The sequence below is a fragment of the Malaclemys terrapin genome, chromosome 14 (assembly GCF_027887155.1).
Source record: "Malaclemys terrapin pileata isolate rMalTer1 chromosome 14, rMalTer1.hap1, whole genome shotgun sequence".
Classification (NCBI taxonomy): domain Eukaryota; kingdom Metazoa; phylum Chordata; order Testudines; family Emydidae; genus Malaclemys; species Malaclemys terrapin.
Genome location: NC_071518.1, coordinates 37479916 through 37492858, shown reverse-complemented (window position 1 = coordinate 37492858; position 12943 = coordinate 37479916). Strand labels below are relative to the sequence as shown.

Sequence of the window (12943 nt, the reverse complement as noted above, 5' to 3'; positions counted from 1 at the left end):
AGAATCACAGAAGATTAGGTTTGGAAGAGATCTCATCTAGTCCAATCCCCTGCTCAAAGCAGGATCAATTCCCAACTAAATCATCCCAGCCAGGACTTAGTCAAGCCGGGCCTTAAAAACCTCTAAGGAAGGAGATTCCACCACCTCCCTAGGGAACCCACTCCAGTGCTTCACCACCCTCCTAGTGAAATAGTGTTTCCTAATATCCAACCTAGACGTCCCTCACTGCAACTTGAGACCATTGCTTCTTGTTCTGTCATCTGCCACCACTGAGAAGAGCCGAGCTCAATCCTCTTTGGAACCACCCTTCAGGTAGTTGAAGGCTGCTATCAAATCCCCCCTCACTCTTCTCTTCTGCAGACTAAACAAGCCCAGTTCCCTCAGCCTCTCCTCATAAGTCATGTGCCACATCCCTCTGACCATTTTCGTTGCCCTCCGCTGGACTCTCTCCAATTTGTTCACATCCCTTCTGTAATGGGGGGACCAAAACTGGACGCAATACTCCAGATGTGGCCTCACCAGTGCCGAATAGAGGGGAATAATCACTCCCCTTGATCTACTGGCAATGCTCCTACTAATGCAGCCCAATATGCCTTTAGCCTTCTTGGCATCAAGGGCACACTGTTGACTCATATCCAGCTTCTCATCCACTGTAATCCCTAGGTCCTTCTCTGCAGAACTGCTGCTTAGCCAGTCGGTCCCCAGCCTGTAGCGGTGCATGGGATTCTTTCGTCCTATTCCTGGTGCTGACCCTCTTCGCAAGGGTGAACTTAATCCAGCCTCAGTAATTGCTGACTTTTCCCTAGACGATGTCACTTTTCAGATCTAGTGTGTTGAAAAATGTCAGGGTGACTCCCTACAGTGAAATTATTGCAAGAGGGGCCGTTGTATGAAAATCTCCAGTATGCACACATAGCGCATTCTGGGCTGGCTTGTCAAAAACCATCGGATGCCTCCTTTTCATGCCAACCTGTTGTTCCTCGATAGTTTCCTTTACAAGATAGGCAGCCTTAACGAGGAGTTACTGTCCACACAACCAAAATAACATATCCTAGCTGTGTTTTTATAATGTGCCCGTCTGGTAGCTGAGTGCTCTGTATTGCCCTGGTTTCATACACACTCTAAAAACAAGAGCCGACATTAGTAGAAAAGTGTCTTTCTTCTTCTTTGTGTTTTCATAATTGTATTTCTGTAAAAAAATAAGATAAAGACAAAGTGAAATGTGTGGTGTTAGCACGATGTCGGGTAGTGTATTACTGAGTGCACATGTGATGGAATAAAAATGGATCCTAATTGTCCTTTTTCTATCTTTCTGTCTTTTTTTAATTTGGTGCATACTTTCTTATTAAACTCATCATAGGCGCCATGTGTTTTGTGGCCAAGTTCTGTTGAATCGAGCTGTTGGTGAGATCTCGGAATTACCTGCCTGTGTACTACACGGTCTGGGTAGTGTCATCTCCTCTTCTTCGTTTTCTCACATGCATCGAGCGAGGATCTAAGATATGAATGGACAGCAGGGTCTGACCCAGTGCTGGCTGAAGATAATGGAAAGAATCTCAATGACTGCCCTGGGTTTCGGATCAGATCAGTACTCTGAGCTTTTCTCAGGGAGTAGGCCTGCTGGCCTTTCTAGGCGCCTGGCAACATATAGATTGATAGAACGTGTGGCCAGAAGGGACCATTGGATTGTCTAGTGTTACATCCCTGCCGTGTTGGCAAATGACTCGGATGTGGAGGACAGTTCTTGTGTGCAGCGTGTAATGCCGTAGGGCAGGGTTCATTCAAACTTGGGGATAACTCTGACTTCAGCAGGGTTACGTGTGGCGGTGCACTGGCCCAGAAACGCTTCCTGGAGGCGTTCTACTTGCTGAGTACACAGGCAGGCAGAAAGAGTCTGGAGGTACTGGACGAGGCCTTGAACCAGGCAAGTGTTCTAGGAGCGCAGGGTGTGGTCCTACAGGCCCCAGCCTATACACCAGAGGGGAAGGGAAGGGGGCCATGTCCGTGCACTGGGGTGAATTTCACCCAGCATGTACAAGGAGGGGATTCTGGCTGCTGGTTTGTAGTAGAGTACAAGCGAACAAGAGCTTTCTGGGTCTTTCCCCACCATTACATATTTTTGCAAGAACAATCAGATTATGGCCCAGAGATAAATGGGCCAGATCCTCAACTGGTGTAGATCAATCTTGCTCCAACAAAGTCAACAGATCTGCACCAATTTACACCAGTTGAAGATCTGACCCAATAGCTGGTGTATGAGTACAGAGAAAGCTATTTTTCATAGGCAGGACTGATTCTTGTTTTGGCCTATCCACACCCATTATGGAACCCCTGAACTTCTTCCTTAGGGAAAACGGCACAAAACTAATGTCTATCACAGCTCCGGTATGACTGAAAATGATTCAAATCCTCAGCTATATTTTCTGAGTTCTGGCATATTTGAATACTTCTCTGTTTAATAACATTTATACAGAACTACATTCCACATGTAAAAATATGGTGTGGATAGATTCTTATAAAACCTGCTATCTTCACTTCACCACTTCCTTCACCATTCCCATTTCAGTCTGTATCCTCCCTGAGGGGCAGGTGGATCTTGTGATGGAAGAAGTAGATACTAACTGGGATAATGAAGCCAGAGAAGAAGTGATGCACTGGGACAACGAGGCCGAACTTACAGTGTATGCTCCTCCCAGCCACTCACGGAGAGAGGAAATTCAGGAAGAAGAAAAGAGGTAGGAAGAGAAGGTTGATATTGGAAGGGGCTGTTGTATTATAAAGAACGAAGTACTCTGCTGTGGAGTGTTATGAAGGTTGAATATCATCCATATGTGTCTGTTCTTTCATTATAGCCATACAATATGTTGTGTGAGTTAGTTGGCAGATGGTAATTTACACAAGTCTAGGAAAGTGATATGCACTGCAAACCTCCCAAAGTTACTAAAACAAGCCATTGACATTCCCTTTGATTTCCCTAGGATTTGGATCATAGGAAATGCCAGATGGAATCAGACCAGTGGTTCTGCTAGTCTGGCATCCTGCCTCTACAGGGTCCAAGACTACCTGCTTCAGAGAAAGGTGCAATAGACCCTGTAGTAGGCAGTTATGAGATCACCTACCCCAGGGAAAGTTTCTTCCTAACCTCTAATAGTTAGAGGTTGGCTTATGCCCTGAAGCTTGAGGGTTTAGATCCCTTCCAAAGGCTTGTTTAAAAAAAATAGTTACTGTTAAAACTGGAAATTCTTGGCCCCTTCTCCTTATAATTCATCTAATCTCTTCCAAAAAACTGTCGTATGGGGTCTGGTCTTGTATCGTTGAAGTCACTGGCAGTTTTGTCATTGATTTCAGTGGGAGCAGCATCAGACCCTTATGCTACAGTGTAAATAAAGACTTACTTAACTTTTCCTCAGTCTTGTGGGAGACGCCAGCCTACAGATTTGAAATCTCTGCTGGAAAGACTGGATTGTTAGAATTCAGTCACCTACCGGCTTCAGTGTGGTGGACATCCGAAAGATAGTCAATGGTATAGTCCAGCCTGAAATGCTTCCAGAGAGACTGCAGTGTATTGTGAAAGCACTTTTGAGTTCAATAACAGCATTTGCAGGTGGTGAGAAAATTGTAAGTATTTGCAAGCGCTGAATTTCAGGTTTGCAGTAACACATCATTGCAGAATAGAAAATTCTACTGGGAAGTGGCCCCATGTGGCTAGAGATTCCATACATAGAAAAGAAATTTCCAAGAATAAATACATCTGTAATATAATTTCAAATTATAGCCCGTATTGCACAAGAATCAAAGGAAATCCATCCTCCTACGTAGTGTGATTTAATGCTGCCGCTCCATGGAATCAGGCAGGATCTGCATTCTCTAATGGTGGAAGAGGGAGAACGGGTAGTTTTTTTTCTTATCCTATGGGACAAGGGCGGTTTCACGAAGGAAAAGCAAAATCAGAGTTTGTTCGTGGAATCCTGCTGGTTTAATCTCATTCTGTACCTCAAGCTAACATAGTAATGGGGGCGGGGCCTGGAGAAGGATATCGGGATGAAGCTAGGAAAAGAGGGAACAACGCCTGTGATACACGGCCCTGCATAGCCATAGAAAATTGGTCACTTTGAATAAGAAACTGGGCCTGGAATATATTTCTTGGGATATCAACAAGTGACCACTCTAGGCTATCCACAGGGAAGGGAAGAGAAGTTGGGATGAGCCTGGCTGGCCAATGGATGTCAGCATAGCTGCGCACATACAGAAGAGGGGTTAACTTTTCTACATTGCCTTCAAACAAGCGAGGTCGTTCAGTAGCTTGCTTTGTGGGGGATGGGAGTCTCTGTACCTCTTCAGCGGCCTGCTGGCTAACTCGGTCCGCACTCCTCTGGGAGAGTGCATGCCAGAATGGAAGCTGTGATCCCCTTTAACAGTGCACTGAATGCATCCCCACCCTGAACGAACTCTGACCAATGAGCCACCGAGTCCACTAGCTTGCTGACAGTAGCCAGGAACAGATGCTTGAGAGGAAGGTGTAAAACCCCCATAATGGGTCCTGGCTAACAGTCTGCACTCTAATGTAAATAGGACCATAGAGGGGAGAGAGACAGTGGTGGAGAAACTGATCTGGTATAACAATTCCTATGTTCCTAGAACCATGTTTAAACATTGTCTTTACTGCTAGCTCAGAAATGAGCCACTGAATTCTATGTGTGAATTTAACCTGCAGGGCACAGTCCTTGATAGATTTTGCTGCTCTGCAGTCCTGGAGCTGGGAATCCCATTCCTTCTCACTGATTAGCTTTCCTGACAATAAATGACGGTGCTAGCGTAAAGTGAGCCCCAGAGTTCCATTCATTCACGTGCTGCTTAATGGTGCTTCCTTCCGCCATCTGAAAATGTATTTATGGATTTGTTATGAAAATATCTTACACGTTTTTTTTCTAATGTACAGTCCTGGAAACCTAACATTCCACATGGCCAGCAGCGGATTTCCTGCCCTGGAGGGTGAATTCTACTAACAATGAGGTCTTATAAAAAAGACACTCTTCCTGCAGAGCAAGTTGAATTTTTAGTGTCCAAGACTGTATTTCTCTGTATTTATAACATTTTTACTCCATTACTCTGTAGATATTCTGTATTCACTCCCCCACCCCACTAAGAACCCACATATGATAAAGGCCTGTGAAACAAGGCATGGCCAATATCCCCAAATCCCTCTCCTCCAGATATTTCTTTTGTGGTATTGAGCAGGTACATTCTCTCACCCCTGCCCAAAGGGCACCTGAAGATTATTGCAGAGTTTTGTAGGTAGAACTGGCTATATTTTTATAGTCTAAAGATTTCAGATTCCCACCTAAGGCTCAAAATATGTATAAGACAGTGAATATTTAATATAAGAAACCTTTCCTTTTCCAAGGTTGCACTCATCATGTTCCCAGAAAGGTAACGAGGAGGAAGAAAGAAAGATTGCAGGGTAAGTGCTATTCAGAGTTGTGTGAGTTCTTTCCACTTTGGCTCAACATGGATTTATGATTTTATATCCGAATCCGTTCATGTGCGTTTGCAGGCTATGGAGTTTAAAAGGTTTGGGTGCAAACACATTTGGTTTTGTCCTAAGCTGAATCTCACTGCAGACCCACAGGCAAGATTCAGTTTGGATGGGTTCATGCTCTTTGCATGGGTTAACTGTTTTGCCAGAGCCAGAGAAGACAAGAGGCCATGTAGGAAAATATCGACATGATGTGCTGCAGGGGACTTCTCCCGCGGAGCACACTTTGAACTTGAAAAGCTCTGACAAACAGCTGCCTACAAATATTTGCAGAGAGAAAGAAACATTTTGTATATCTGAATGTGTCACAAAGGTTAGAGCCACAAACAGAATTCACATGAACCACTGCAGCTTTGCAAAAGCAGACCACACTCAACCTTAGGCTGAATTTGAATGTGGTGGGAATTCTGGTCAAATGTTTCACATCTTCTAGTGTCCTTTCTGAGGGCAACTGATATGCTCTTTGCAAGGTATGCACATATCTTCTTAACTGTCAGGGAGGTTAAGCACTGGAACAAATTGTCCAGGGAGGCTGTGGAATCTCCGTCACTGGAGGTTTTTAAGAACAGGTTAGACAAACACTTGTCAGGGATGGACTAGATAATGCTTAGTCCTGCGATGAATGCAGGGGACTGGACTAGCTGACCTCTTCAGGTCTCTTCCATTCTTATATTTCTATGTCTCTGTGTAGGAGACAGAACTGTTTTCAGAGATCATTGCTAAAGTGCAGCCTGGAAAGGATGCTTTAGCTAACTTGGCTTATTCAAGGGCTTGCTGATGACGTGAGGTACCTAGTAACCAGCAAGTGTCTCCTAGCGACATATTCTCCTCCTTAGCAACTGCTCAGCTTCTCCTAGCAACTGCAGCCCTTTGGTCCCTAAACTGTTGCCCCCTCCCACAGGGGGTTCTGCGGCATTGCCTGCACAGCAACTCGATCCGATTAACAGGAAATAGGATTTGCAGCTAATCTGCAGACATCAAAAGCGAGAGACAGAATCGAAAATCTTGATCTCGAAGTAGTTCCAGATCATTTAAAAACATATATGTTAATAAAATGCATTCAGGATTATTATGAATATTATGGAGCCGGATTTAAAGATGGGATTGTGTGTTAGATCCACAAATGCAATTTAATACAAGTAGGTGAATTTTTAAATCGTTTTTCTGTTGTAGGAAATGGTTGAAGTGTCCACAACCTTTATAGATGGTTACATTGGGCTACGGATACATTAGAAAGCTTCTTGGTTTAGCGGAGTGGTTTGTTTTGGTTTCACATGGTGCAAACATTTGGAGTTTTATTATCTAGTATACTACTGCTCTTGTAGTACTATACTCTGCCTTTTAGTTAAAAAACTGAAACGCCTAGATTGTCACCTGGAAACTGAAAATGCACTATTGTTCAATATTTAAATTCTACAATTTTTGCTTATTATTTTATCCAAAACTGTTTTTCAGAAACTGCTGCACTGTAATTTGTTGAGCTTTGATGCAAGTGAAATCCTTTATTACTGGTTATTAGCAAAATGTATGTTTCAATTTTGATTGCAATAGTTCTTTCAGTGCGTTTGGATTTTTACTGGAAAAGAGAAAGACTGGGTGTGTTTCTGGGATAAGATCAAAAGATTTGAGATGGGATTTTGAACAGCTTTTCTTAATCAAAATGAAAACAAAAATCCTGTGAAGTAACAACTAGATGCAGATGAAAGACTCATCCTTTTTATTATACATCCTCATCGTTAAGGACCTACCTAATATGTGATAATTGTGGGCATTGCAATTTTCACGGATTTAGCTATTTTCTTATTTATTTTCTTAATGATCCCCATTTTCCATCCCCAAAAAAACCCACAAAACAAAAACCAAACAAACGAAACAAAACACCACGACCACAACAACCAACACATTGATTTGGGGGTGATTTTTGATTAAAGCTGTTGGAGCATTAAGAGAAGATGCTTGCCAACCACAGCTACCTGATTTTTTTTCCAGTTAAATGTATTAGTCACATTAAACTGATAACATTAATCTTGTGGGCCCGATTTGTCAAAGATGGATGGCAGAGTCGTATGGACAGATTTAGTTTTTGGACACTAAAGTTGGCGGTTAGGAAATGAAAATGAACATTATGTGTGACATTGACCATTTAGATGTGGAAATGAGGGGTTTAGATGGGGTATACAGGTGCTCCTGTTGGAAAATCGGGCTCTCTGCTGTTATTTGATGGCTCTCACTTAAATTAGAAATGTATTGAGCACAGCAAGATGAGTTTGTTTTCCTACAAATGTATGTTTTATATGATTTTCACTTGGTCTCCCACTTAATATTGTTTCCAACATTATAAGAACGTCTCTTCTCACACACTAGTTAAAACTTTCATCTCATGCATTACGTTTCATTGATATTTGTCTATATTTGGTTAAAGGCTGCAGGGTAGTGCCATGAAAAAGGTGCTTTTGTCAAAAATTTGGAATAATCAATATCTATTTTCTTTAGAGAGGGCTTTGCAAATGGCTAAATGGACCATGGCCTCTTATAATAACAACAGTTATTAAGACTCTCTCCCATCAGCTCCCTGCCTAGGTCTCTGGTATAGTTGTGTGTTCTCATTAATCTGCAAATGAGCTTGAGTAGATAGCCTATGAAGCAATGGTCTTGCAACCTGACACTCAAGAGACCTTTTCCTTAGAGACATTTCCACTCCCCTGATGTCTCTTGTCCGTAATACGCCAGGCTCAGAAATGGCTGGCAGAAATCCTGTTCTTATTTCGCTGCTTTTCATCTGCGTTCTGTAGATCCCTGCCTCACTCTCCTTGTGTTGCTTACAGCGGCAAGCTGGATGAGTGTGCCTTTGCAGCCGCTGGTCCGGGTTTGGAGCAGCTAGAAGAAGACCAGGGGGCTGTTCCCAAAGGCCCTTTGCTACAGGTACAAAAATGCTTCGAAGTCTTGCAGTTCAGGTTGCGAACCGCCCTCTCCAGAAACAAGTACTTGCAAGTTTCAGGATGATCCCTGTGGAGACATAAGACTTTGGTTTCTGCCCGGGTAGCTTTCTAGCTGGGCAGATTCTGCCTGTTCTTTTCTGCAGGCTGCTTCTCCTCCATCCTTGCTCCAACCCCCCTGCTCCCCCAACCACTCCCTCTTTGTCCAGGGAAAGGTCGCTTTGCCTGTGTCGTCGTGCCCTGAGGTGTGCAAAGAGTGCACACCTCTTGCAAGGTCTTCCCGCCCCTTTTCTGTGGAGCAGAGCCCATACCAATTCCGCTGTGTTCAGGACCTTCGTCAGCCGGATTTGCTTCCGGGTACATATTTAGGGTTTGCTTTTGGAACTATAGAAGAAATAGTTCCCAGGGCAAGGCGCAGGGATAGTGTTGACCCACTCCCCTGCAGTCTTGAACTTGCTTTGGAAAAGAAAATCTAGAAACCCCTGAAGTTGAGGGAGTTTCAATTGCTTTAGATAGAGCAGGTCAGCAGTAAGGCTAGAAAGCTGGACTCAGAAGACCCAGAGGAAAGTGAGAAGCCGAGATACCATCGTGAAGCTGGGGGTTCGGGATTGTGACATATTTAGGTACTTTATTAATGGATGCTAACAGATGGCAGCTAGACACCGTGAAAATAAAAAGTTTGAAAACTACAAATATGGGAGAGAGAGACTGCCTGGGTGCTGAATTTAGATAAATGGTCAGTGTTTCCCCTTATAAAACACTAGAAGCTCTACACTCTGCCCCACTAAAAAAAAAAGTGCATCATTCAGGGGGGCTGGAACAATTTGTACAGTGGGGGAGCTGAGAGCCACTGAACTAAACTGTAAACCCTGGATGTGATGGAAACCCCTTCAAGCCAGGGGGTGCGGCAGCGCCCCCAGCACCTATTGCGTCAGTAAAGGGTAGGGTTTTATGCCCAGCGCAGTGTTCTGGATGCTGTAGAACTGCTAATGTACACTTTATGCTCATCACATTGTATTAGTATTTCCCGGGTGGCCCTAGAGTGTTATACAGTATTTAAAAAAGTAATTGAAAAGGAAAAAAAATAATTGTCACAACCTCCAAGAAGCGTCTTTGCTCTAAAACGAATGAACCGTATAAAAGGAGCTTACAGCTGATCTGTTGATCATACAGACCACCTCTGTCTTTTCTCCCCCAGATACAGGGGAACTTGTTAACATATTTTAGAAATATTAACTCTCAGTTTGCTACCAAAACTGCATTGAAATCCAACCCTTGCGTATAAAGGATTGGTTTTCTGTTTTGCTTTTTGTAATGGAAGGGGAGGGTTTTCGTTAGAACTGTCTGTTTGTTTTGTGAAGGTGGAAGAGGAGAAAGCCGGAGCTGCCAGAACCGATGCTGAAGGTACAGTATATAATGCAGAATGGCGTGGAATTATTAGAACCACAAAGTGGCAATGAGATGTCTGGTGAGAAAAAAACGACGGATAGACTCACCCTTTTGAATTCTTATTCGATAGAAACGAACAAGTGATTCTTCTGTGCGAGGGGCCTGCTTTCTGCGGTCTTTTACTGGTTGCAAGTATCCTATAGGAGCAATACAGCAGCGATGTTGTTATCAGTTATGCCCAGATATAAGAGACTGGTAGTTACACAGCACATAATCTTGCTGATTAAGTTAACCTGGCTGTGAAATAAGAATTTCTCCTTCAGCTGAAGGAGACATGGAGGAGAAAAAAGTCTTTTTCTCAGCTACCTTGTTTTATCTGAAAAATAACTGTCTACATAAAATGCATTTTAATTTAACATCTTAGGAGGTAACGTTTTGGTAACAAAAATTAGAGTGGGACTTGATTTGTAAGACTATCAGAGACTCACTGGGCCAAGGTAATTCCTGGCATCGCTCCGCTGAGTTCAGTGGAGTTACCTGAGGGATGATTTGACCCATTGCTCTATTACTTTTTTGAGAGTTTTTTTTTTTAACTGCCAAGTGTGTGTTCTTGCAGCTACATTGGATAGAACATTACAATTTCAGCAGCAACGCTGCAGGGCAGGTCTTTTCTGTGACTGAAGTTCACAAGCCCCTATGTACTGCTTAAGTTCATATAAGCCTTGCGTTAAGAGCTTAAAAAGGTTCATAGGCATCTGCATTTAAGTGCAATTTCCCACAAGGATAGTCTCAAAATAATTCTCCTAAGCCCTCCTTCAACACAAAAGTGACAGCAAGCTGAATCCAAACCAGTAACAATTAGCCAGGAAACGAATTATGGGCTAGATTCTTTGCTCCACTTAGTCCCCTTTGCATTGTTCTGGCAGCACATATGGGAGGGAATTTGGCCTTGTCTCCCCTGCTAGGGATTCAACAGCATGGGGGCCTCTCCACTGGGAGCGGAGCTGGAATAGCGCCTGCAGAGACCCTGGCACAGGGGTTGTATCAGGGACAGGCTGAGACAGGAAACAGGCATGACTAACACGTACTGTGCTCTTACTCTCCTGGCAGACAGTCCTTTGAGTGCTGTTGCCAGAGGATGCAGGTTAGAGCAGCCCCATGCTGCTCTACCCTGCCCTGGGGCTGGGCAGAGAATCAGGGATCTGTAACCAGTTCTGTGATGTCTCCAGTGCTGTGGAAACTCAGCGCAGTGGAGAATATGGCTCTATATTTGTAGTGATTTAAATTTTCTTTTAAAATAAAATACCACATGGATAATTCTTAGAGCCCGATGCCTGGTTTCATCATTGCCCATTATTCCCCGACACTCTCCTGCCTGGTGGGAGAGCAGAAGAGCCTTGTGTTGGCAGATGATTGTAGATGACCATTGCACATTGTATGAAAAGACCACAGAGCAGAAAAGTGATATCAACGTTACGGTTTGGGCTGCGATGGTACTCAGGGATACAACACTGGATTCCAGCAGAAGACAAATAGAATGAGGCGAGTCACAGCCTAACCTCACGGGAAACATTTTGTGTCCAAGACCAGGGATGGAGCCCTCTCTCTCCAGGATTTTACTGCCAGTGCAACAAGAACATGGAGAGAGAAAAGGGTTTATATGCCAAACAAAGTTTTCAAAAGTGTCCATTAATTCCAGGTGCCTCGGTTTTTGGGTGTCTGCTTTGAAGCACCTGGAGTGTGATTTTCAAAGGGCTGAGTACCCTCTTCGGCTGCTGTCGCCAATGGTAGCAGCAGGCTTCTGGGAGTCTAGAGGTGGGCTTCCAAAACTAGAAGCACCTAGAATGTATAGACATCTTTGAACATTTGACCCTTAATGCTTCTTTTAACCTTTGGGTCTTATCTGTGATACAGATTCATTTCAGCTGGATGGGAATAGGGATCATGAATGTCTGCCCTTCAGACTGATGCAATTCATATTCCACTAGGACTTGTGCTTTGGAGACTGCTTGTTTCGTATTCTGGGCAACTGATGAATGAGAGACATTAGATCTGGAAAGGCCTTAAAGTGAAAACAGTGGGCTTTGGGCAGGCAGGGGAAGTGAAGCAGCGGAAAGGGATACTTGCCCTTTCCCTTATGGAGAACGTTGCTTGGCTCAGACGGGAGATGTATTTGGTGGTGACAATCTAGTTCCTCAGGGGACATTTGCCGTTGCAATTGTGTCATGACTCTCAGTCTCTGTTTAGATGAGACTCAGTAGTGAAATAACGCTGGGTGCTGAAAATCAGGACAGAGGCCCCTTAGTAAAGTTGTGTGTAACCCACACACCTCCTGGGTGTGGTGTTCTGGCTCAGCTAGTGGCACTGGGACCACTTAAAGAGAGGGAAATTAATGAGTCTGCTGTATGGCCTTAGCCAAGAGCCCTATGGCTTGCAGCTCATGCAGTAGCAGCTCATGCATTTAGCTTCTTAGGTCCCAGGTTCAATCCCACCTGCCGGTGTTACATGTGTAAGGGAAGCCTGTATGGCACTTGCTACCTCTGTTCCTGATTCTAAGCTATTAGCTATCACCCTTGTGAGCACTAAAACAAAAATCACCACCAATGTTGTATTTCTCTTTTAAAGAAACAGCTCATCTGGAACTAAAACAAGACTGTCTCACCTGATTCTATGTTTCTTGTTGCAGCTTCAGACGCCCTGTCCTTTGCTTGAAGCGCCTAGGCTCCTAGCATCATGTCCAAGCAAACCAGAGATGTTGAGTTAGATCGCCTGGTGCATGACCAGCCGCTTGACTGCAGGAGCTCCTCCCCTTCCTCCCAAGGCACAGTAGAGCAGCTACCCAATGTTCCCAGCTACCAATTCTCCACCACCTCCCGCATCCCCGTCCTCATCTCCAAAAAGCAAAAGTCTGGTGTGGTGAACCCCAGTTTTTTGAATGAGGAATGGTCCCCTTCTCATCCTTTAGGTAGTATAGAGGATGGCTTTTCTGATGTGCTTGCATGGCTTTGGGCATGGGCTTTTATCTCTGTGTGTCCTTTCTGCTGCTCTTGTTTTTTAAAAAACATGTTCCGTATAGCAACAT

General features: G+C 44.0%; 1 protein-coding gene across 2 annotated transcripts in view; it reads left to right on the top strand.

Annotated features, from left to right (window-relative positions):
• The first annotated feature begins 2695 nt into the window (after positions 1–2695).
• CNGB1 (cyclic nucleotide gated channel subunit beta 1) overlaps positions 2696–12943 on the top strand; it is a 49887-nt gene continuing 39639 nt past the window's right edge. The window contains exons 1-5 of one of the 2 annotated variants that reach the window (XM_054049417.1): positions 2696–2735; positions 5405–5461; positions 8362–8458; positions 9834–9876; positions 12548–12826. In XM_054049417.1, the coding sequence (XP_053905392.1) occupies positions 12595–12826 (232 nt within the window). In that variant the 5' untranslated portion in view covers positions 2696–2735; positions 5405–5461; positions 8362–8458; positions 9834–9876; positions 12548–12594. Of the gene's footprint in view, positions 2736–5404; positions 5462–6513; positions 6676–8361; positions 8459–9833; positions 9877–12547; positions 12827–12943 lie in introns of those variants that run through there. The other variant, XM_054049416.1, reaches the window with a different exon arrangement.